At 40.0% G+C, this 26003-nt stretch overlaps 1 protein-coding gene across 10 annotated transcripts in view; it reads left to right on the top strand.

Annotated features, from left to right (window-relative positions):
* Positions 1-26003, top strand: part of ABLIM1 (actin binding LIM protein 1) — a 189426-nt gene that overhangs the window by 86375 nt on the left and 77048 nt on the right. For all 10 annotated transcript variants that reach the window (XM_030950798.1, XM_030950800.1, XM_030950807.1 and 7 more), the window contains exons 2-4: positions 4025-4159; positions 15148-15331; positions 16776-16885. In XM_030950798.1, the coding sequence (XP_030806658.1) occupies positions 4025-4159; positions 15148-15331; positions 16776-16885 (429 nt within the window). The remainder of the gene's footprint in view (positions 1-4024; positions 4160-15147; positions 15332-16775; positions 16886-26003) is intronic.

The raw sequence follows: 26003 nt of genomic DNA, 5'->3' as shown, positions 1-26003 counted from the left end.
TGCTGTAAAGAAAACACCCCAACAGAACAGTTTTCAACTTTGCACAGCAAATTAAGTCTTTAATTTTGCTCAGAAAATGCCTTTGGTTTCTCTTATGAACATTGGGTTGTGGTCTTTTCTGTCTCTTTTTGTTTTTAATTATTTCTTTGCAGGTCTGGGATTATTTTGAGATGTTTAGATAAAATGCAGTAACAAGTACTCTCAAGCTGTTGGAGCTGCTTTGAATTTACATCCATATAGTGCAGTTGCAAAATGTAATGGAATCAACATTGCTTGATTCACAAGGGAACATAAGGAATGACAAAAATAATGGTGATGTTAGCACAAAGCAACACTCCAGTGACAAAGACTGTTTTCCTCACAGCTGAAGGTGCTATTGATTCTTTTCTGTTCTTTTTATTTTGCCCTGATTTAAATTATGTAATCCAGACTTCCCAGTTGTCCTAGTCAGTGTATGTGTTACTCTGGGTAAATTACATATTTAATGGGACATTGATTTGTCTTATTTGAAGCCTAAATGAGTTTAAGAAAGCATTAATTATTCACTGATTATTCATTTAAACTGGTCCTGAGTAGAAGTCTCAACCTAGCTTGTCTTGAAAAGTTCTTCTTTGTGTATCTCTGACCAGAGATTTTATTTATTAATGAAAAAAAAAAAGTCTTCAGGCAGTGCCCAGCACAAAAGCACCCATGCACAATGTCATGCTGGATGGGCTGAACTGGGATGTGACAGGCTTTGTGTGGAGACTGGTTTCAGTTCACATCCTTGAACTGGAGCTGGCAAATACTTAACCTGAGTATTAACCTGAGTTTGTGCTCCACACCCATGCTGTGGGTGGGCACTTTGTGCTGTGAAGACAATTGCGAGCCCTGGTGCGGAGGCAGGAAGGTGACTGGCTGTTTTAGGAGCTTATGTGACTCCTTCCATCCCTGGGAACCTTATCATGGGATTTATTCGCACAGTAGGCTCAGGTTAACAGTGCTGTTGCACCTGGTTTACAGTCCCTGGCACTCAAGACAGAGAAAATAAAACATTCAGATAATTTTGATTTTAGGTCCCAGGCTCAGTGATTTAGTTGAACTTAACTGTATGGCTTTATTCCTTTTGGGTTAGGGGATATCATCATAGAGCCCAGATACCTGTTGTGGAGCAGGGGTTGGAATCTGGGTTATCCAGATTCTAAATCCATGTCCTGTCAGTGATTACACTGTCTGGAGTCTGTTGTAATTGTCTTAGACACGATCTAGAGTTGCCTTATTACATCATGTGCAGTCTGTGATGCCTGGGAAGATACCCTGCAGTTGTGGTGGGGAGGGTTGGTGCAGGCAGAGCCTGAAATATGGACTCTCTCAAGGTGTGAAATTCCTGCCAGGAGATGAACCCAGCTCCTGACTCTGACCTTTTCAAGCTCAGAGCAGCTTAAAACTGACATGTCCAGTGAGCTGACTGGACATCAGTCAGAAACATACCAATAAACTGCTTTTAAAGGTATTTCTCTTCGTTTTTCCTTTAATTCCCTCTTCTGTCCTCACTGGTAACTGTGAAAGGTCACCTCTGCCACTGAAAAGCCTTGTGTGTGTTGCGTGCATCCAAAGGAAAAAGCTTACAAGCAATTCCTTGCAGGAGGGTGAAAGTCAATTATTCAATTTTGACCTACAATGCTAAATGGAGGCCAGTAAGACAAGCACCATAATTAGCTTCAGTTAAGAGATCAGTCTGGAAATAGCAACTAACACTATTTGTATTCATTTAAATGGCTTTAAAGGCAGAACTGGAAAGAAGCTGCATCATTGGACCAGCCTTGAAAATAGTTATTTACTCTGCTGTAAAGAGTAGGGGCTTGTGTTTCAGATCAATACCAGAAGATCTGGAACCTGGTGTGCAGAATGTCAGAGTGTCCTACACATGTGAGATGGAATAAGCAGAATATTGCAGGTACAGATTTCACATTGTGCCATATAAACCTTAGGGAGCATTTTCCCAAATTCTTTGTCCATTTCCTCTTGTGAGCAACTTTAAAAGTCCACACTATTAACTGCAGCTTTCATCAGGCCCATCTCAGGTTGTGTGAATCTGAGAGGGAATTTTGCTCATAATAATTTAATTAGTTAACAGTCTTCCCTATGTTTGTCTTTTATTCATTCTTTCTTCCCTTCTTTCTTTCTTAACTTCTTTCCTATATATTTCCTTGGTTGCCAGTGAATAGTTTAGTTTGTAAGAATAATAACTTCCAGTCCAGAAACAGTATTGCATTGCAGACTATTAGATGAGGTTCACTCAAGGTAAGGCATTCAGTGAGCTTTTACTTCACTGGAGCTGCTAATTGAAATACTGGTTGGCATTACCAGCTGAATTCTGTTCTCCAGGATGGGCTGAATAACTGCTCAGGGGAAATAGTTTAAGTGAGGCTACCAGAAAAAGAGGTATTAAAAACTTTGAGCTTGACTAGAAGAATTCAGCCATTTTCTTTGAAGTTTGGGGTTGGAGAGATGAGTGGTGATAGGAAGAAAAGCATAACAGTTACCATATTAGTCTGGCTGGACTTATAACAGAAATTGCTTAGAATATTTTTTATTCTCTATTCTTGATGCTTTTATTCCTCTAATCACATATTCAGTTTTTATTTTTAATCTTGTATTTATGTAATGCAAAATGATAGCAGCATTTCTTCAGTAAGGCATTTATAAGGGAGAATGATGTAAAAAGACTTCATGGAGTGATGGAGCTTTTCCCCTAGAAATCCATGGAAGAAGGGGAGGAATCTGGTGCAGTAAAATGAGCAAGGTATCTGTTATATTGCTGCATAAGCAGTCACCTGAAAAACAGCATAGTCCTGCCTGGGGTGATGCCAGGAACTGCTCAGGAAAGGAAAAGATCTCGAGAAAATTCTGAAGATATTTTTCCAGTGATGCTGAGAGTGATGTATCAGCACTCAGTCCTTTACAGGCCAGGAAAAGTAGGACAGGAGTGGTATGAAGACAGAGGTGTGGGCAGAGGTGTGTTTTCTCTGAAATGTTCTGATGAGCACCACTAGTTTGAGAACAATATTACAAGGAGAAAGGCTTCCTACTGCTAGAATGGGATGTGGGAGGGAGAATTGAAGGAACATAGGTTTGTTTGGGAACATTCTGGGTAATACTTTCCACTTCAAACAGTTCAGTTGAGATGAAATCTTGCTCCAGCTTACACCAATGCACTTCTGTTAGGGCCCCAAGCTGCCACATCTGAAGAGAAAGTTGAACGCGTTTTACAGAAGCCAAATGTGGAGCAATTAAACTTTTATTACAACAATGAAATCCACAAAGTTTTCCTGTTCCTATCCAAGCTCTGCTCTGGGTGGTTAGGTGATTACCACTGCCTGGAATTGTGTCTCCCTGACAATATTGCAAATACGTGGGTAGTTTCTGCCTATTCATAGTATCTCTAATTTGCATCCAGAGAGTAACTTCTGCTAGAATTGATGGGAGTAGAGACAAATAATATTGGCTTCCTTTCTTTTCAGGAGTGCCTTCCCTGCATTAGGTATCTGCTGTAGCAAAAAGGAGATGTTTGTAGTTTATTTTTAGTGTAGTCATTTGCATACAGACTATCTGGTTCATCTGGTTTCCTAGAACTTGATTTGGAATTGCTTTCCTTCCATCCTTTTTGCTTGGGTTATATACTTTCTTGGATTAAATTGGTTTTTACTTTCCTTGTGTGCTCGTCCAGTGGTTTACACACACTCATGTTCTTGGAAAGAGAATGGCAGGCATTCTGAAACACTTTGTGGCACTGACACTGTGGAGGGAGTTTTTCCTCATCTTTCTGTAGCAGCCTCAATGGAAAGAAGCAGTAGTTGATGTGAATGTCTTAAACTACTGGTTTATGAAAAGACTATATTTAAATAAAATGGTGGTAACTTTTCAGATGAGCATAAAACAGGGCCAGATACATGGTATAAAGTATCGAGAACACAGAGTTTTGTATAGAAGAAAATACTCTTTTTGTTTGGGTTGAAATATTTTTTGTTTGTTTGCTTTGCAGTGGCCCATCCTCAGGAGCCCCACCACCCCTCTGAGAAGCCAGTCATCCACTGCCACAAATGTGGGGAGCCTTGCAAAGGTGAAGTGCTTCGAGTTCAGGCCAGACACTTCCACATCAAATGCTTCACCTGCAAAGGTAAAACCTGGATATTCATCTGTTAGAAATGACTCCATTTGAGCAAATGTGCCTTGGATCACTGATGGGAGGCCGTGCTTCCTGCCATCAACCCATTAAAAATATTCTCTTTGCTCAGTACCTGAAGGATTTGAAAGTGGGAAGGGTAAAGAAAGGTGGTGATACTTAGGAAAATTCTGTCTTTTTGTAGTTTTTGGTCTTAAGTGCTTTTTCAAGGATCTGGAATTTTTTAAAAACTCTTGATAGCAATGACTGTTTTTCATTAGGGGTAGTTATGAAAATTAAGGTCCTTTGTACTCAATTGGCTGCTGAAAGTATGTGCTTTCAAAAACTCACCAGAAATGTTCTGCAAAGGTGTTCTGAGGCTTTGTGCCATGGAGCTGCCTTGGGAATGGGAATAGTGCTGCCCATTCCACAGAGGGAGGACCTGAGGGGCTCTTGGCAACTCCAGCTCATGCCGCTGAGCCCTCTGTGACCACAACAAAGACTCACTGTGTTTTTTTACAAAACAGAGGTTTAATGAAGCGTTAAATAATTGTAAAACTATGCTTTGTGAATTCATTGCCTTTGAAGATGGGTGCCACAGAGCAGGAGGCAACCCTGGCTCCTTCATGGAGTTTCTGTTTAATGAACAACGATGCAGAGTTGGCTGAATTGAGTAACCACAAAACGTGGGATGAAAGGTGAGAATAAAGAGAAATACCCAGGTCCATGTGCAACCACTCTCTGCCACTGTCAGTCCCAGCTCAGCCCAGGGAAGATACAGCACAGAAAGGGATTCAGGCTCCAGGTGAACGTGGCAGAGCTGGTGGAAAACATGAGGAAAGGTGCTGGAATAAATCAGAGTAACTGGGCAACTAAAACACAGCAGCCAAATCAATACCACGGAGTTTTTCATTTCTATTAAACCCAAGTTATCTTTTGTGGAAGTCCATATCTAGCATGTGTACTGCACATTCAGACTTTGAATAGTGTCTCCAGCCCAGTTCCTGAGTTTCAGTTATATTTTTCATGTTCCAAATGTGGGTGGAATAGTTGTGTGGTTGCTCTGTTCTTCCACTTCCTGAATATATGGAATATAGCAGAAAATAGAAATAGTTGTTTTCCTATGTTACTAAAGGTTTTCTTTAAAAGGTCACTTGAGTTATTTATATGCTGAAAAATCAGTATCTAGAATCTAAGAAATTGTTTATTAACTGTGGTTTTTAGTTAAATACAGCTTGATAACTTAAAAAATGCTTACCTTTCACCTGGATATTAGCATATTTTGTCTGTGCCAATCTGGAGTGGCATCAGCCCATCCTAGAGGGCACCGTGGAGCTCTGTCTGCCCTATTTGTGGAATGCTTGGGGAAATGCATATCTCTGTCTCTCCATTACAGCTGCTGTATTTCAAGCAGTACTTGATGCCATATAATTCCTGAGCAGTTCAAAACCAGCAACTATTTGTTTATTTTCTTGTTCCTGTCCACAGTGAGTAGTGGTCTCAATTTACAGAAGATACTGGATTAGGATATTTTCAGCATCAGGCCACCTGAGACCCTTTGAGTCACGAAGGAGAATGGTAATTCAGGCCAGGCAGCAAACAGTGCCCTTAGGAGCTCCTGATAAAGGGGGCAGATGGAGCAGGGCTTTGGAATTGTTGTCCTGATGTATGCACCACATTAATCTTGCTTTTTTTAGGAGGGGTGAGGTCTACTTTCTTCTTTCACTTGTGTTTTAGTTACTTACTCATAAGCTGCTTTTGTGCTTTGACTATTCTGTTGCAAGACTGGATTTACCAGTATACTTTTTATGGTTTTGTTCTTCCCTTCCCTAGAGGAATGTCTCAACTTATTGTAGCTTCTGTTTATATGACAGTTTAAGATTCTGTAATAATATTGACCTTATGAGTGATTGCATGAAGATTACCAGAGAAAGAAGAGCTATAGAAATAATTCTTGCTGGGGGAAATGAAACTATGATTTGTACCATTAGCTTGTTAAGGAAATGGGGGAAAGTAAATGCAGTTTGAACTGAGAAGGGCCAGAACTGAATGTTAGAGACTTTTCTCATGCTGTTCATTCAGTCTGTGCCTTATTAGTTGGGTTTGTTTTCTGAGTGTTATCTTTTTAGAGTTCCTTTGTCTTCAGATGGAGAAAGGAAAGGGCTGTGTATGGCAGGTTGCTCCAAGTCCTGTTTTGAATGTTTTACCTGAGCTGCAGATCTTGTTTATTGTTATTTGAGTGCAGTTTTTGTTTAAGCCACATCGTTATTTACTCACATTGCATGTTGTCTGACCATATGGTTTATACAAGTGGGACACAGCTGTTCAAGTAAGTGGTTTTCTTCCCTCTTAGTCTGATGGGTTTTTAATATGACATGACTGCAACTCGACAGGAGGTGGAATTAGACCCCTTCAGCTTATAAAGTATGTTGATAGGCAGCAGAACCAACAGATACTGGGACCAGGATGTATCAGCTGCATCCACAGGTGGCTTGGTTATCTTTACTTTTTTGTATACTAAACTTTGCTCTTGAGACTGCAACTCCCATCTATAGCATGAAAGACTTGAACAAGCTCACACTTGTCTGTTTTCATACCTGCTGAAAGTGTTTGAACTTTTACCCACAGACTTAGAAGATGTGGGAAAAATCCATTTCTTGAAAAGGCTGTCACACGAGTCACAGAGTTTGTGTGATCCTGTTCTTTGCTGTATATGAGATTCCTTTTTATTATTGACGCCCACGCTGTCAACTTAGTTTTTACATCATCCTGTTCAGTGTATTGGATGTGCTTGTGATGCTGCTTGCCTAGGCTGTGTCAGAGGCTCTTAGGCACTCCATGACTGCTTGGCATGCCTGTCAGTGGTGGCAGTGGCACTGCAGGAGCACGGTGACTTTCATCTCCACGTGCATCAGCCAGCTCAGGACAGGCTCGTGCGTCACGTAACGTGAGCAGACAGCCGCCCTCCCCAGGAGCTCTGTCCATCTCTGGGATCTTTCTAAGAACAGAGGAACTGCTTCCTGCCAGAGATGACCAGTAAAACCTGCACTGACTGACGTGTTCCCGTGGCCCCAGATAAGATGGAGCTGGCTGGGGCTGTGCCTTGGAGAGCCCTGTGTCTCCAGCTGCTGGGTCCTATCTGCCCGCCAGGGCTGGCCGCTTCTATTTGTGGCTCCCGACAAGAGCTGATAGGAAAACAAAAAAGCTGAAAATGGTGTGGCTGTCCCCAGGAAGGTGAACTCTGCCATCCTCCTGATAGGCAAAGAATTTCAGGCAGGCAGCCTCTGACTGGGAGCTGGAGTTAACAGGAGAATGATGGACAGAGGAGGGATAAGAGATATTTAGGAGTGCAGCTCCAGGAACATCAGCATTCAGAGCAGTTGTCTTTGGCTGTTTCATGACAAAGTCCCTTACCTTGCCAGGGAATAACACTGGTTTGTGTTACAAATGCAAATTCAATAGGATTCTGCATTACCTCCTGGTGTAATAAATAAGCTTTAAGGTCTGTTTTAGCAGGAGCACATTACTCTTACCAATCCAGATTGTTAATCTTTACGAGGCAATGGAAACAGCAGGCTGAGAGGAGGGAAGGTCAGATGAGGAGGTTGAGCTGGAGACATCATTGGGTTTGTCTGAAATAAACATTACCATTAACAAGAATTAATTAACGGCTTATGAAGAAGTAAAAGTTTTTCTTGTAAGCATCTATGTACATGAATAACTTTTCTGCAAAAACTAAGACTACTCACTGCAATGCTGTTCCATATGTAAATGTGTGTGGGATCAGGCCCTAAATTACAATGTGCAGGAGCAGAGATTTTAATATCTCAATTTAAATTGTGATCTGATACAAATGATAATTTTCTGCCATTGTCAGTTGATTACAGTTCACTTTAGCCTATTGCATGTACTAGCAGAGGAAACTTGGAGGCTAGCAAAATTGCTATAATAAGGCCTTATTATTAAGCCTGTGATTCATCTTTTGGGTTAGAGGGAAAAGCTGGTTTCAGTACACTGTATTGCTTAACAGAAAAAAACTTTAAGCTTTCATACTAACAATGTAAAAGTTTACATAGCTTGATTTTGGTGCATGTAGAGATTGTTTCAAATAGTAGATTTATGATGTCATATATGAATTGTAAAACTTAGATTTTTTTAATAGAAATGAAGATGAAACAAAAATTTAATCTCATAATTAAGCAATCCTGCCTTAAGAATATGGATGGTGTCCTTAAGTTTTTTAGTCCTCACAGAACCATGGAATGGTTTGGGGTGGGAGGGACTTTAAAATCATGTCATTCCAGCCCCTCTGCCATGGGCCAGGTTGCCAAATCACTGGAACAGGTTGCTCAAAGCCCTGTCCAGCCTGGCCTTGAACACTTCCAGGAATGGGATATCTGCAATTATGTGGAATAAAGGTCAGGTGGAAATGTTTCACTGTGTATCAGTGTTTCACATGCTATAGTGATATCAAATATCAAAAGCCAATTACCTGCTAATAATCTTGCTAATTATAAGGCAAAGCCAAGTCTTGGCATCCAGGAAGCATTTCACAAACCTACAGTATTCCACAGGAAAAAAACATTAAGCTTCTATTAAAACATTGTTATAAATCAGCATAAAGCAGTTTCTTAATTATGAAATAAATGTGGTAATTTTCCTCTCTTCAGTTAGATGTCTCTTGAGCTTAACTTGAAGAATTCTCTATGGTATGTTTAGGTTCCAGGCACAGGTCTGGGTTTTTTGTGTGATGACTTTTCAAGGCTACATCATGTGCAGTTCAGTGAGCCTGACAGGGAGTGGGGAGGCTTCCTAAGTTTAGATTTTGGGATGCTCTGTAATCCTTTGACTTTGAACTGGATCTTCCTCCCTTGAAGAACTGGGAAGAAGTCAGGGTCATGTAAGCAGACACTATATCAACAGGTTGGAATGTGTTTTAAATCATTAGTTCTTTAACCTTTGATCTGTCATCAGATTCCTTCAGTGGCAGCAGGAGGAGGCTGCAAACAGGCTGCTGGGTAGTGCTGTAAATAGTTCAGTGTCAGGGAAAGTTTAAATATGAGGCCATTCTTGTAGTAGATGTCCAGTGCAGTGTTTGAAAAGATCTCTGCATTTTCACAAATTCTTCTGGAACAGAAACTGATGCGTGGATGTGATAAAACACGTGTGGGTAGAACGTGCTCCTTCCTGAGCATCATGAAATTATATGAGGTCACTTGAAGCTCTGAATCACCAAGATCCAGGTGGAAATGGGAATCTGTTCTTTCAGGGAAGCTAGCAGAAGTTAAAGTTTCTCCCATGACAGGGAATGGAGATGTGAATTTATACATCCAGGTAGCTTGATGTGAAATCAAACCTCAGTTGCAGCTGGGAGACTAATTGCCATTTCTGCATTTACATATCTTAGCTGCTGTGTTTTGAAGACTGTTGTTCTTGCAGTGATCCCTACTGGCATTTCACTTCAGGTTCAGCTTCTTCCCATTCTAAAGTGGATCCTTACTTTTCTGTTGGGGTTAGAATACTATTAATGACAAGTGATTGATACCAATCTTAGTTTTGGGCTTGAGGTCTCTTCAGAGACCGAACATTTGACAGGAAATGAAATTAATTGCACTACTTGGCTGACACTGATGAATGCTGACAAATGCCATGTCAGATTTTAAAAAGCTACAGGATCCCTTTGGAAGTAGAGGAGCAGCAGGATGATTAACAGGTGCCTGATGAGCAGGGCAGAGCATCCTCACAAAAATACAGAAAGTTTCTTGGCTTTGTGGTCAGTGCATCCTTCATTTGCCTGGCTTGGATGAGGTTTGGCTTTGTTCTATCCTTAAACTCCTGGTTTGCTTATTTAAAATCTTTTTAGAGAGTTGTTTCCTCTAGATAGTTACAGTCAAGCCACCCGAGGCTAAACTTTGACATTCTTCCACTGATTGCCTTTTCTTCAAGGTTCATTTCCCACAGACCTGTAAATGACTTTGATCTCCACCTCGTGCTTAGTTTAATGTGAAAAGTGTTTTAACTGGTTGAATGATTCCTGCCGTTGTTTCCATCCTGGTGCAAAAACCACTGATTTTTCAGTGGGGCAGTGGGGAAGCTGTCACATTGCTGCACCGCATACAGCTGCTGTTTGCTTGCTGGTGAGCTCAGGTATGAGCTCTTGGCTGTTGGATTGCTAGAAAGACTGAAATTGTGCAAGTCAGGTGCAGACAGGGACAACTCCCAGTGCAGCATTATTTGTGTCTCCAGTGCTGGAGGACTGAAGGCAGGGTCATGCCATTGATTGGGAAGTTGATCACGTTAAAACTGTGCTCATCTGAGACTCAGAATTCACTTTTGGTTTCAGCTGAGTGAATGCTTGCATTGAATGCCCAGGGGTTTCAATCAGGTGCCCCACTGAGAGCTACTTGTGACACGGTGACAGCAGCACTCAGGAGTGGTGCAGGCAGGATAGCTGAGGTGGAGCATCAGGGATTTCCATGGGAAGAGGAGAAAGGCCTGACTGGAGGCTACAGGATGCTTCCCAAGGGGGAGCTCAGACCAGTTTAGGAGAAGAAGGGAGAAATACAATCTTGTCTTTTGCTCAGGAGGTGTTTTAGCTGCTAAACCTTTTCTCTACCCAATGCCAAGCATCATAAAAGCAGATTTTAAGGTCACCTGTATTTGTTCCATGTTCATGTACTTTGACTTCCCAGCAAGTTTCTTGTGTCAGTCTGCTGAAATGAGAAGAGATTCCAGAAGCACTGGGAATGCTGTACATCAAATAGCTTCAATCAAAATGCATCTCTCATCAGTGTATGACAGAAAAAAATCTCCAGTGACAGGAGTGTGACAAATGGTCACTGGGATCTCTGTTACAGCTTTTGCAAACTGCTGGATGAATTTCTTACTGGTGCCTTGCAATCTCCCTGCCAGGGTAGTGCTGCAGCACAGCTTCTGAGATTTACTGTTTCTGTGTGCTTTTCTGATGATGCTTGGATGTATATTCATTCTTTAAATGAATAATGCCATCAAGAAAAGTGTTGGTAAGAGGTGTAAAAGGCAGAAGGAGACCTGGTTCGTTTGAAATGCAGAAACTTTAAACTCTAATAAGAACTTGAACCTTGCTTTCATCAATATGGGATTTGTTAAACTCTTACGTGAAAAAAAAGAAACAGATTTTCCCTGTGTATTTTTTTTTTATGTAGGTGATAAACTGAAACATTTCCAAATTCCTTTCTACCTTCAAACAAGAGATCCATTATGTCCTAAGAATAACTGTTGTATGACTATTTCCCTGCTTGAAAACAGCACCATTATTCCATGAAGCTGAAAAATACAAGAAGGAAATAAAATCTCAACAGGAAATTGAATTTGCACCTTATTTAATGCACAGTAACAAAGCAGATCATTAGAATTTTCTTAATGAATAGCATTCATTTCTGCAGACTGAGTGCCCAGATTCGCAGACTCTCCTGTGTGGTTTTTTCTTTCAGTGCTGAAACAATTTTTACTTAACATCAACGTGGAGTTCAACTCTCCCAGACAGTAAGGCTATGGAGATCCTAAATAATGCTCAGGAGGATCAAATCCTGCTTTTGTTCTCTTTGAAAAACTCTCTTCTCTTCATTTTTATCATCACCATTAAAACTTGGAAGTGACTCACCTTAAGAGTGGTCCAGGTCCCTGGATCCACAGGCAGCTGGATTGCTCTTGACCAGCCCAGACAGACCCTGTGGCTTTGGGAGCTGACAGCAGCCCTGGCAGTATCTCCACGCTTTTTTTGTGCTCCAAGGATGCAAAACAGGAGCTCCAGAGAGTAGCTGAAGACAGAAAAAGCTGGTGGGTGGGTGTTTTCCTTACAGTGGGAGGTAGAACTGTATTCCAGCTTATTCCATCCAAAAGAAAGGCAGGATGGTTTGTTTGGAATATGGAATTCTTTGATATGCAAACTCTGAGAGGAAGGCTGAGTTCCTCCAAGAGCTTTTGAAGATAATGGTTTCTTCTTTCATTTAAAGAAAAATGCTGCCTTTTTTTTGTCTCTATGCTTGTGGTACCTTAGGGAACAGAAATGCTCCCCAAAGTCTCCTGTTTCAGAAGGAGGGTTTTGGTCATGAAAAACAGAATTTCTCCCATCATACTGAGCAGGAGGGATCTCGGGGAAATGTTTTTCTTCTGTAGAACTATTTTTGTGTGATGGATGTTTACAGAATTCCTTTTGCTTTTTGCCTTCTCAAACATGATTTGTGCATCACTATTAGCTCCACAAAGTAATTTCATTTTTCCCATCAGTATAGGAAAAAAAGTTTCATGTTTACCGTTAACTGCGATCATTTAGGTATAAATTTTTCTTTGATGACATGCTACGTGTACCACAGCAGTTGCATAGGTCACACCATCAGAATGAACTGTACATATGTAGAGTTCACAGCTGATTTCTCTTCACTGCCTCTGCTGCTCGAGGCATGAACGGTGGTGGGCATATGGGCTTTCTTTTCAATAAAAGACAATTGCAATTCCTCCCTTCTTTTTTGTGGTTTTTCTATAGTGGCCATAAATAGGTGTGCTAAGGCAGTATGTGTCAGATTGAGGGATACATTGGCAGAGCCAGGACTCCTGCACAATCACAAAAAGAAGAAAAAAGAGCTGTTCAGATCCCCTCCCTGTTACACACCGCACTGTACATGGAGTGTGCTACAGCCATGTTTGTCCTTTCTGATTTGATCTCTGACTCAAAGTGAAAGCAGCCGGCTGGAATCACATTTTCCCAACCATGGCTGTTAACAGTCTGGGTGACCCTTGTTTTTCCCATGTAGCTTAAAGCTGTGATTAGTGATAGGGACACATGTGCTAAATTGACTGCAAAAATCCCTTGTAATGTGGGGTAGCCAGGGCTTGTTTGTAATTCCTGCAGATCGGTGTGTGTCTCCTGCTGTGTGTATGCCAGAGACGATGAATCTGCTGGGGGCTCCCATCATGAGCACCTCTGCTTGGGCCTGAATCCATGGCTGGCCAGGGTGGGAGCATTCAACTCAGACATTCTGAGTTATCTGCAGAATGAGTTAGAGATTGGGTAGAAAGAAGACTTCATAAGAAAAAGGGCAGTAGAATGAGATTCTATCTAACAATAGCAATTGCTGTCTGTAAAAGACTTGGGAAATATTTAGCCCCCATTTTCATTGACAGGCTTGAATCCCTGGGGTTAGAGCCTAATAACTGTGAGTGCATGGACCCTTTCCTTCCAGTTCTGCAGTAGTTTTTGCAAACAATGATCTGCCACCTCTTCATGATGCTGAAGCTCGATTTTCAGAAGCAGCTAGAACAGAGGTGGTATTGAAAGTTACTTTTGATCATCCCAGCTTATTAGAGCCTTGCCTAGACAGATAAAGGGGGCCAAATGAGTTCTTCAAAAAGACTCTTTGGTAGAACTGGGGATCATCCCAAAGAGCCAGAGAGTTCATACATGCAGCTCCTGAGGCAGACCCAGCTGCACACTGAGCACCTTCAGCTTGAGGCTGAAAAATACATATACTTGGATGTTAAAGGTAAATTACAAACTACAATTTAAATAATCATACAGACACATGAGTACTCCGTAGCACATAATGAAATTTAGCAGCTTCTAAAGCATCTTTTAAACATTAAAGCAGAATTCTCCATTTCTACATGATTTAATGGTAAGGATCTGCCCAAAGTAACTTAGAGAAGCAAACTTATTGTAAGTAGGTTTTCCACCGGACCTCCAGTAGGAAATTGTGGTGTAGAGGTTACATGTACATTCTGCCTAACAGGATATTTTGCTGTTAATTTGAAAATAATATTTTAAACAAAGTGGAGATCAGTAGAAGAAAAAGAAGGACTGAATTTTTTTTTTCTGGATGTTTACCTAAAAAACCAACTTGGAACCTTTTGCAGCATTTTAACAGAGCCTTAACAGTAGTTCTTTGTAATTCTCCTCAGTCACTGATAATTGAGTTTCGGCTGCTTGTGGATGTAATGCCACCATGAAATGTAATTTGTTTGCACATGGAATATTATCACTGTCTATGCAGAAATGTGAAACCGGAAAAATGCTGGTCCTAATACTGCTTTCCTTCTAAGCTGCATTTTAGTTCTGTTTATTGTTGTTCTATTAATTATTGTTACAGTAGCAGTCATTAGACCTCCAGGGCTCGGCAACAGACAAAGGAAATTTGCAATCCCTGCCCCAAATGCCTTGCAATTTTAATTTTCAAGGCAGGTAGCTAGTAAGATACTAGCCCATTATAACAGCACTGAGGATGAATGTTGGATACAATATTGTGCTTGGGACTTGTGGCAGAAAGAGGAAATTGAACCCAGTCCCCCTGATAATCTTTCTGTGTTTCATATTTTAATTATTCTAGGACTGTGTAACTGCAAGGACCTAGTGTACTGCTTATTTATTTTTCCTTAATACTCAGAATCCCTGATATTGAATATTTCTGATATTTGATCTGAAGATACTTGAATCTGATGAAGGGAGATGAGACGGAATTCCTTGCAGAGTTAAGTTAACATATTAGATTTCTGTGAAGAGTGGTTTCTTTTACTGAATTACACAGATACAGCAATATACAGAGGAACAGGAGGTGTACCAGAAACCAAAGTGCCTGGGAGGAGCTGGGTATAAATTTTTGGTGATACAGGAGAACACTAAATAGGTAGGTTTGAGTTCTTTGTTCAATCTAAGCTAAAGGCACAGCGTGAAATCCAATCTCCCATGGCACTTTCTCTTCATGGGGTTTGGCTGTTAGAGATAGGATTGCTTTCTGTCTCTGTGTTGACCAGAAATGCCAATGCAGGACTCTGAATATTTTCTCAAAGCAAAGCAGGCACCTGGTTGTGATGTGTTCTGGTTTGAGTGAATAGGCATTTTACAGTGGAAAAACTGCCAAGTCACAGAAATCCTTGACTGGCTCTTCACCCTTTACTGATACAATTGAGCAGCTAACATCCTTAGCAGTGATATTGTTCTAATCTGTGTGGTTTGTGTTTTTTGATTCCAGTGTGTGGCTGTGACCTGGCACAAGGAGGCTTTTTTATAAAGAATGGAGAATATCTGTGCACCTTGGACTACCAGCGCATGTACGGCACCCGCTGCAATGGCTGCGGGGAGTTTGTGGAGGGTGAAGTGGTAACAGCTCTGGGGAAAACTTACCATCCAAGCTGCTTTGCGTGCACTGTCTGCAAGTAAGTCATCCCTTCAAACAACATGGCAGGAACTCAGTTCAAGGAAAACACAAGGAAAGGTGTTGCCATCAGACGCAAGTGTCAAGACAGGTTTCTCTTGAGAACGCATTTATTTTGTTATGGAAGATCTGCTGTGGATCTGACTTGACAAGTCTTGAAAATGCCACTCATTTATATGGGGGACATGGCTTTTGTATGACATGTAGTTCCCTGTTCTCAGAAAGTTACTCTCATTTCTGAAAGAATTAAGTGTCAGGCTTACACACTGAGATAATGGTGTGAGTTCAGGTGATCAGCCCAGCTTGGTGGGAGAAACGAAATGCAGCAAAATTCTGGATGCTGCATTTGAGCTCTGAGGACAGTCCAGCGTAAGAGCATGTGGCTTTGGGACTGCTGGGATTCCCCCTCTTCTCAAATACTCTTTCTTGTCCCCAGTAAGAGAGCCAGTCTTCAGTTCTGCAAGGAAGGAGTTAGCTAAGGCTCTGTGGATCAGAGAAAGGTGGCATTTTAAACTCCTATCTCTGATAAGTAGTTGAAGTACTTTGTCCTTTAGCCTGGTACATTTTTCAAGCCTTTCTCTATTGAAAGAATTTTGATTGTTTTCTGTTTTAAATAGAGTGTGAGTTTCCTGCATTTTGATAATCATATCATGTATACGTTGCAGTTTTATTTCCCAGGGACAGTGGGAAACATGACATCAGTTTTCTGTACATTGATTTGCATCAATCTCCTTATGTTGAATGAACAAAAGATGAGTCTTTGAAATAGACTAATGAAATTCAGTATTGCTGCTGATTTATTTTTGGCCCACTTTGAGATGGCAGTGGAAAGGAAGCCACGCCTGTAGCATTTTGTTTTGTTGAAATCAGCAGTAGATTTGCTAAGCAGTTTTGGAGTGAGGTGGGGGTCTGCACTCAGCTGTTAACACTCCTTATTAAAGATTTGGAGTTATTGAATGTTGTTCATCCTCTGATTTAAGCACCAAATAAGAGTTAACAGCAATGTCAACTTCTGCCTAACTCACATTCTTAACATTTATGAGTGACTAGCTCCACATTCCTTCACCAACCTCAAGAACAGTTCTGATTCTTTGAGTTCTCTTCTGTATCATTTGCTACCCACAACATCACGCTGAGACCATCATAAATGTAGGTGTTGTGTCTTAGCAGATTTCACTGTCTCTACTATTCAGATAAAATATGTTTGATAATCTTTTTAAAATGAAAATATAAAGCAAGTCTAACCTCTGCTCTGCTTGCATCCATGGATTGGATTTCTTCCAGTGCCTGCCTTTGCCAAGGCCACATTGCAGAAACTATTTGGCCTGAGTTTCTGTAAAATATTGATTGCGCTGGAGGAAGGCAGAAAACTCAAGGCATGGGGAACAGAGGAAAATCTCTGGCATAACCTTTGCAAAAATACATTTTTCTCTTGAACTTTCCAGGCGTCCATTTCCACCAGGAGATCGAGTTACCTTTAATGGAAGGGACTGTCTGTGTCAGATGTGTGCTCAGCCGATGTCCTCCAGCCCCAGAGAACTGTCTGCCTCCAGCAGTAAGTTGCCATCTCATTCCTGAAACTTCTCACTTTTCCAGGCTCATCAACATTTGATTGGAACTAACATAATGCAATCTTTTGGTGTTTTTATTTTTATTCGCTTTTAGGAAAGGGAACTATCTCTGGGAATTTCTGTGTCTTTTTTTTTCTCTTCATTAAGTGGCTGTTACTACGGATGGGAAGAGACACTTAGACATCTCAATGTGAAAAAATGACTTTTCCCCAGTGACTGGATTTTTAAAATGATTTTTTGTTAAATTTTGCTTTGACGGGCACCAGAAAAGTATCTAAGTGATAAATCCTGAGGTTTCAAAGTCTATTTCTTTAATGTATAATTGTGCAAGTTTAAGTATTCAGAAGAGGATGAAGTCAGAGGAAATTAATTTTCTTCTCCTATTTAAGAATTCAATTAAATTATCCTTTAAAAGGAGTATCTCCAGGATTATGCTTCCAGAAGACTGATGCCACAATGATACTGTGATCAGAACGTCAGGAAACCATTATAAAAGACACAGGAAGCAAATTAAAGGGAAAGATAGAGAATAAAGAAAGTTTGGGAGGCAAGTTAAGCTGGCTTGCTGTTGGGTTTTAACACTTTTAAAAGGTAATTTGTAAATTACTGATATTAATCTCTGCCTCTGGTAGTTAATTTTTGTGAATCTTTGGGGGTTTCTTTCTCTGACTGCTGGATTGTACTCAGCACTCACCCAGTGTAGTTTTGTAAATCAAAATGGCTGCAGCTTTCCTTGTGACACTGGGTGGTTTTCCTTCAGGGAGAAACTGTGTGTTTTCTCCTGGTACTTGGCTTTGAGATCCTGGGATTATAAAGTGCTATGGAAAGACAAAGATGGATAATGTTTGTGCTCCGTGGATGAGTCAAGTGAACCTCAGGATATCTGATTTGCCTGAGAACATGCAATCAAACCCTTAGACAAAGGGAAAATGAGAGACTTTTTTTGTTATTGTGCCTCTCTGTCTGGGAAGTAATGCTTTTCTGCTATAATTGTAGATTTGCAACTGAAAATGCGCAGGCCTAATCATTTAAGGAGGAATTTAGGAACCTGCAAAATGGCTTACAAGACTTAAAAAGCAACATAAAAATTTATGAGGGACTTCAGGCACCCAGAGAATCCTTCTGAGACAGAGGAATGATGTGGAAATTGATATTTAGGAGGCAAAATTGGCAAGGAACTGCAAGGCACAGGGACCTTGGACAGTACTGCTATTCTTTTTGTAAGCATGCCAGAGCATGGAAGAATCTGGATCTTGCTCTCCAAAGGTGGCACACCTGTCCAGCAGAGTGGCACTTGCCGCATGCCTGACTCCAGGTGCCAGAATGGCCCTAAAAAATGTCAGGTTAACCTTGTCTGATACTTAGCAAGGCACAGAGCTGGATACTGACTTCCCCACAGCCATGCTCTCTACTGGAATTGCTTCTTGGCTTCCACACTGACACCATAGGTATCAAGGATTATAAAATGACATTTTGTGTGACTTGTGATGAGATTTATTTGGGTTGTTAATCATAATTGTGTCCTGCTGACAAACTGGTTTGTCAGTACCCACAGCAAGAGAAATCCTGCTCTCAACAGCTTAGAGTGCACTACTTTGAAATCTGTAGGCACCTGCCATGGTGCATCTTGTTCTTTTATAAACTTGCAGAAATGTGTAGTATAGAGTTTCAGGTTGTTCTATTGCAAAACTCTCCAAACAGACAAATAAAAATGAGAACAGCTTATGTTATACGTTCAGAACTTATCAATTTTTAAAAAATCAATGAAGCATTCTCTGTCTTCAAAGATTTATCAGTGGCTGCTTTAACTTTGTGCAAAAGTTGACTTTGATACAGAAAAGTATCTTGCTGGTACCAAAGAATTAATATTAATTAGTGTAAAGGATTTCAGATTACTTCCAGGTTTCTCTTGCTGGCTAATACACACATAATGTTGGTTTTTTTCAAATGCTTTGCCATTTTTGAAAGGATTTATTTAAAATAAAAATTTTTTTAGGAGACTCTCTGATTCACACTATGCATCTATTTCATATCCTATACTGCTGTCAGCTTCCTGTGATTACTTTCAAGTAGATCACTAGAGGAGACTTTCCTTAAAACAAGGAAAGTTTGAGGGAATTCAGTAAACTGCAAATATATCAGGTTTGATTGCTTGGTGTAATGTGAAAGGAAGCCTTCTATCCTAGAATGTCTGCATTAATGCTGACATGCCATTTTCCAGTGTCTATTACTTCACACAAATGAAAACTTACTGACAGCTTTGCTTGGATGATTTCAAGGAAAATCAAATGTGTCTGAGTACAGGGGTTAACATCTTGAATAACATGAACCTGACTATTGTTACACTCTATTGTAGTGCACAGCAGTGCAAATCAGATGGGAAAATACTAAATAATTAATTTTATTTTTTTTTAGTATTTTAGTATTAGTTGGGTCCATAGTACTCATTTCCTTATTTATATTAGTAAGATATTTCTTTAACTCCACATGTGTCACCTGAAATTACAGCTATTTTCTTGAAGAACCAATTCAGTGACTCTATTTTTATTCTAAATTTTTAAAATTCAAATGTGGTAGAGTAATCATAATTTATAATTTAATCAATCCTATTCCTTGGCTACTGCTAGAAATACACAGTGCACTAACTTTGGGATCTTCATTCATTCAGCAGGAAATCCAATAACAAATACCTGTAATCACTTTGCAGACAAATGAAATGAGTGGTGTTTGCTTTTGTTATTGTTTTATTTCATATGACAGCTTGATAAATGGCATGTGAACTCTAAAGCAAAGTGACTGGGACAGATGTAGAGCAGCACAGAAACAGGGGACAAGTAGATAACACTGACTAGAAGTGAGGTGTTGATGCCTTGGATAGTTCAGGGCTTTCAAGATCTGTCAAAGACATGAAATTTTTTTCTTTGGGGCCCAATAAAGGAGTAATGCAATAATATATCCCAGTAATTGCTATTTATGTTTTAGCAGTGCCAGGTTCTGTATTCAGTATCATGATTGCCTGATTTGTACTGTCTTTAGTTCTTTCTACTCTCTGTTGTGTTCTGGCTGCATGGTAACACACTGTGTTTAAGGTCCACATTGTCTCTCCAGAAAATCAGTTGTGCAGGCACCTGTTCTTTCTAAATTTTGGGCAAAACTGCGACTGTGCAGTTGCATAAAATGCCTTCCTTTAGGGCCTTTATCAGTGAATTCTCCCCAAGGCAGCTGGTAAATGAACTGATGCAGACTTTGAAAATAAAAGTGTCCATGTTAGTCAGACCTTAATTTTTAAAAAGTACCACGCTGGCTTGCATTTTTTCCAGGATGCACGTGAGGTGTTGTGAGAAGTCCAGCTGCGAGCAGAGCAGCTGTACAGAGATCCCCTCACTGGGGACAGGCACAGGGGGTGGTGCCAGCAGGCTGTGGAGCTGGAGCCAGCACTCTTCTGGCCCAGGCATCATCTTTGGAATCCAGAAGAGACTACACAGGTCTTTGAATGTTAGTTTAGTCCCTCTTCCTAAAGCTGAGGTTTTTTTTCCTTGGGAAATTCACTATTCCCACAATAAAGCAATAAGAATGTTGTGTCATTTTCTACCTGAGGTTGAGCCCTTTCTCTGTTGGTTCATTATCTGGGTGCTGGTCTGGAAGTTTTAGTTATACCTGATTATCTTTTTGCTGGAAGGTTGGATCATTTTAGTGATGTACATGAACTAACTAAGAAATTGTACTTCAAGTGAAAAGCGTTTTTTCTGGGACAAACCTCCCTATCCAAAAGAAAATGAAGCATTCCAATCACCTAACAGGAGTTTTCATTTTGAAAAATTCATCCTTCAAAATAGTGACAAAGACTTTCACCATTTTTTCTTTTCAGTGAAATAGAAACTCATGTCCTATAAATGCCAGTGGTGATATGTCACTGACATTTTTTATGAAAATCCTTTCTATAGGATTTTTCTCCTGAGAAGCCTCAGAAAAGAAATGTAAACAATAACTATCTGATGGCTGTGGAATGTGGTTTGGAGGTTGCTTACCAACAGGTGCATCTTTGATTGGTCTCATGTGGATTATTTTTACTTGATGACCAATCACAGGTCCAGCAGTGTCGGACTCTATGGTCAGTCACAAGATTTTATTATTCATTCCTTTCTAGCTTTCTGATGTCTCCTTTCTCTTTCTTTAGTGTAGTTTTAGTATATAATTTTCATAAAATATAATATCATATCATATCAGCCTTCTGAAACAGGGAGTCAAGATTCTCATCTCTTCCCTTGTCCTGGGGACCCTCAAACACCACCACAGTGATACAGTCTGGAAAGGAGCAGAGGGAAAATATTTCAACTTCCCTTTCTTTGTAAGAGTCTCTCCTGTGAGTGAGGAGCATTACAGTGCAGCCAAGAGGTGGACCAGAGTTTCCAAACTGAGTGTTCCATGAATAATCCTGGTGCAGCTGTTCCCCGAGCAGCCGGCGTCCACGTGGAGATTTCACATCGTGTTTTGTGTCTTTGTCCTTGTCTGCTCTGCACATTATGTTCTGGCTCAAAGAATGTCAGCTCTTTGGGACAAATGCTTTCATGCCTATCAGTACAGAGTCTTACAGGGTTGGATTTGGCCTCACAAGTGGGGATCTTTGCTCTATTGTGATATAAATAATAATGCTTAATGGACTTGTGGGGAAAAGGTGTCTTTGCTAATTATTCCGTAGCCTTATCTCTTTGAAAAAGATGCAGGCAGTAAAGTTCCCAGTAAATAAATGAAACTTCCAACAAGCTTCTGGAAATACTGAAGTAAAGCAGAGCCAACATATCCTACCTGCTGGAGGAAGAGGAGATGGGAAGGAAAAAATAGGAGTCATCTTTTGCCTCACTGCTCATAAAGTGGCAGGAAAATGAACTTGTATTTGAAACAACAGAGCATCAAAATGGAGAAGCAAATTTACTTTGCAGCCCTCCTTTAAAGGCTCTTTAATTCTTAATGCAGTCCTATAGTCAGGAGATAACTGTCCTTTCATTAGATAAAAATATAAGTGCTGCCAGTATTCAAGAGAGCTGATGTATAAGCATCACAAACTTCTCCATTAGAAATTAGCTAAAATGGATGCAAAATTCCTTTTAATCATAGTTCTTTGGAAAGGTCTGCAGCTTGGATTTGTAACTGTTCAGCCACATTTGACTAATTTTTCATTATTTTGTTCTTTATAATTTTTTCCTGGAGCTCTCTGAAAACTCCTTCAATTCCATAGAGAATTTAAAAGTGCAGGGGAAATTTGGCTGACTGTTGCTAAGCAAGATATCTGCAGTGATTTTAAAAGGTGTTGAGCAACATCCAGCACATGATTTTGAGCTTATTCTTAGGAAATATTCTCCAGTTTCACACTGTGTCAAAGCTACACGGGTACTTGGCACAGGTGGACATGGGCTTTGTGTCAGACACTGAGCTCACTGTAAGGAATATTCACCCACAATATCCACAACTTCAGTGATTTCCCTGGGGAACTAAGAGCGGCTCAACAGTTTTGGTTGTGAGCATGCATTTTTAAATTTTAATTTTTTAAATTTTTGAGCCTTAAACATTTAATATTTTTAATGTGCTGTAACACAAAAATTTTTTTCATTTAATTCTTGGCTTGTCTGTTTGCATCAGCAGAAGCACTCCCATATCTCTGTGGCATTCAAGCCTGTGTTTAGCTACTGGAGATTCAGTTGAGGGTTTGGGGAACCTGACAGAAGGGGCACACATTGTCCCATATCTCTTTTTTTTTTCCTGTTTACCATAGAATAAAAGTATACTATGGACATCACTGTTGATTGATTTCAAACACTGATTTAAATCATTGATTTTGATCATGGTTTGTTCAATAACCCAGGAAACCTTGATTAGACTGGCTGATTGTAACCTTGGATTACATTTAGATTTTTAATTATAAAATACTAATTGATAAACATGAGGGTACTTCATATCTGTACACATCTACTTAACCTAATATAGCTCTGCATAAAGTCATCATATTATTTAACATCTATATTTTTCCCTAACAACTATTTTTGCTAATGAGTTGTCAAACTCTATTTGAATGAAAGTTGAAATTTTATTTAGAATGCATAAAGTATCTGTGGATATTTTTTACTTTCAGAAATTTGCTAGATACATGAATAACGTAAATGAATTAAAATATATTTCAGTTTTGGAATTTATATTTTTCAAGAGTCTGTAGCTTATGAAACTATTTACTTTGGATCTCCATGACCTTAAAAATTTTGAAAGTGTGACATTTTATAGACCCCAATTTTAAACAGGAAAAGGGAAGCAGGTTTATTCCCTGTGTTTCCAGATCCCACTTCTAACTCTTGATTTTTTAAAAACTTTAAATTTTAAATGAAATCCTTTATTTTTTAAATGTCACTATTTAATTCTCCATTTCTTTAGTCTGAATTTGATTGTAATAACCTTGCAGGGCAGCTTCATTTATGACTTAATACAGCATACAGTGGGTCTAAAATTTTACCCCATCCCCCCTTTTAAGAATAAAAGAAGCAAATCAACGTTCATGACATGATAAAAGTTCAAGAAATTATGCAAACCCAAGCAGAGTTCCTTTCTGGCAAAAGCCATTAGATTGTGCCTAAGAATATGCAATTCTTTTAATGACACTGGCCAATTTGTATGATTGTTTCAAGATGATTTATTCTTTTGAAGAATGCTTGCAGTTTTTGAAGAATTTTCATAATTTGAATTACTTTCTAGGATTAATTTTATTTCACTTTATGTCCTCACTCAGAAAAATGGGTGAATTACTCAAGTAGCCTCCATTTGCAGAGCTATTTTGTAGTTTATAAGGACTGGTATTTTAATGCTGCTTGATAAATTGTGTTCAATCCTTCTCTGGAGGTATAGAAGCTTTGTTAGAAATGTGACTCCCAGGTGATAGAGATAGAGCAGCAAGTGTATTGAAATATTCAGTTGTGGCAGGGCAGGAAGTTTCTGATTTATGGGTTTTCTGTCAGAAAATTCATTTCAAAAAAAACCACCTGTTCTTCAGGAAGGTGTTTGCAATCCAGTTTCCTCATTTCTTTTGGATGCTTTAGTGTTGCAGTAAATTGGACAGTACTAAATATGTGTCAGTTCTTATTGGCCTGTGTGTAACCCCATCTTGAACTTGGCAATCAAACACATCCATGTCCTTGGGTTGTACTGGAGGAGTGCTACTCGAGAGCTAATTCCTAAGGAAGTTCTGGGGGAGGAGCAAGGAATTCCTCAGTAAATGGGTGTTGCATGAGCAGGGATCACTAGCTTGGAGAGCACAACTATGGGGGAGATCCCCAGGGACTGGAGTGTCTGGGAATTGTCATGGTCAGAAAGCCTGCCAGGCAGCAAGTCAGGAATCAGAGGTCACTTCAAAAGAATGTGAAAAGGGAATTAGCTGTTAGCTAGACCTTAGTTTGCCATAGGTTATACAGACATAAAAACCTTCCTAAAGGTTGTCGTAAGTTTCATTCCTTTTTTTTTGGGAAGTTTGCACCCTGTTGAAATTGCTTGTTTTCCAAGTTGGAAATTATCCAAAATGGTCTGCAAATGAAGAGACAAAATGTGCTGTCCATGAACTGGGTATTAAACAATGAAACTCTGAGATAATGGTGCAGTTCCCTTGGGGTACCGTGAGTGGGAATTGTGGCTCTGGATTCTGAGTGCTGAAATGTGGTAAAAGAAATGATGGGATGAAAGACTGACCTCAGCTTATATGTACCTGGCCCTGGTTTATCCTTTAGAGTAGTTTTACAGGTGGGGCTCTGGGGGTGCTGGGATGGGAACAAACCCAAAAACTTCATCTTTCTTTTATAGGAGAATTAAAAACTCTTCTCTTTCATTGTGTATGTTTGCTCCTTCTTCCTCCTCCCGTTTCATCCACCCTCTTATTCTCAGTTCAGATACCTGTGTGAAAGATTGGGTTGAAGCTGGGATTGGTTAACTTGGTGGTAGGATTTTTTCAGGGACAGTTTGCTGGATTGATGTGCCAGAAGGTCATTTGGTTTGGTCTCCTTTGGGAATGAGGAGGAGAAAGATGTGGAAATGAGGAATTGCCTTTCTCTCTTAAACACTTAAATCAATACAGACCCAAGTGGGGGTGGAGAGGAGCATTCAACCTTCTGAATCACTTCAAATCAAATCAGGTGATGAAACAGCAATTTGCAGTAATCACAGAATCATTTAGGGTGGAAAAGATCTCTGAGATCATTGAGTCCAGCTTTTGCCCCAGTGCCACTGTGCCAGCCAGACCGTGACACTGAGTGACACATCCCGGCTTTCCTTAATCAGCTCCAGGGATGGCAACTCCAGCACCTCCCCAGGCAGTCCATTCCAGTGTCTAATCACTTTCTCTGATGAAATTCTTCCAAATGTCCAACATAAACCCACCCCAGTACAATTTAGATCATAAATGAAGATATAAAACAGGACTGGGCCCCATCCTGGCCCCTGGGGGACAGCACGAGTGACTGGTCTGATGATACATCCAAGATGTACAACAACGTGTCTCTTAAACAGACAAGTCAGTGTTGGGCACTCAGATGCTTCCAGGGACTTGTGCTGCAAGCAAAGAATGCCAGTTCATGCCATTGGGATTTCTTTCCCTATTTAATAAACTCAAATAGTTTTATTTTCTCTAACTACTTGTTTTGGAAATATCAGTTTTTCCCAACTTGCCATTTATAATAAACTGTCAAAGCTATACTGCACTTCCCATGGGAAATTTATTTCCCTCCATTGTATGAGCCCAGCCTCTTATTGTTAGATTTCAAGAGTACAAGGCTGCTTATGTGGGTTTGTTTTGCCTTCAGCAAAAGGGCAATAGTGAATTTGTTCTGACAAACATTTCCCATCCTTGCAGTGGCAAAGAGAAGGGGTTTGGCAGCAGATTTCCTGAGTTACATGCTCAGATTGAAATCCTGCACGTAAAATTCCCAATATTGTATGTCCTTCTCTGACTTGCAGAACTTATCACAGCCTCAATGACCAAATGGTTGTGCTTTAAACTTTGAAAACATTTGTCACGCTGTGAACATGGTGAGTTTGTATTTTTAGCTTTGACAGAAATATCTTGAAGATCTGGAA

The sequence above is a fragment of the Camarhynchus parvulus genome, chromosome 6 (assembly GCF_901933205.1).
Source record: "Camarhynchus parvulus chromosome 6, STF_HiC, whole genome shotgun sequence".
In the NCBI taxonomy this organism is placed as follows: domain Eukaryota; kingdom Metazoa; phylum Chordata; class Aves; order Passeriformes; family Thraupidae; genus Camarhynchus; species Camarhynchus parvulus.
This window is presented reverse-complemented; position numbering and strand designations above follow the sequence as displayed.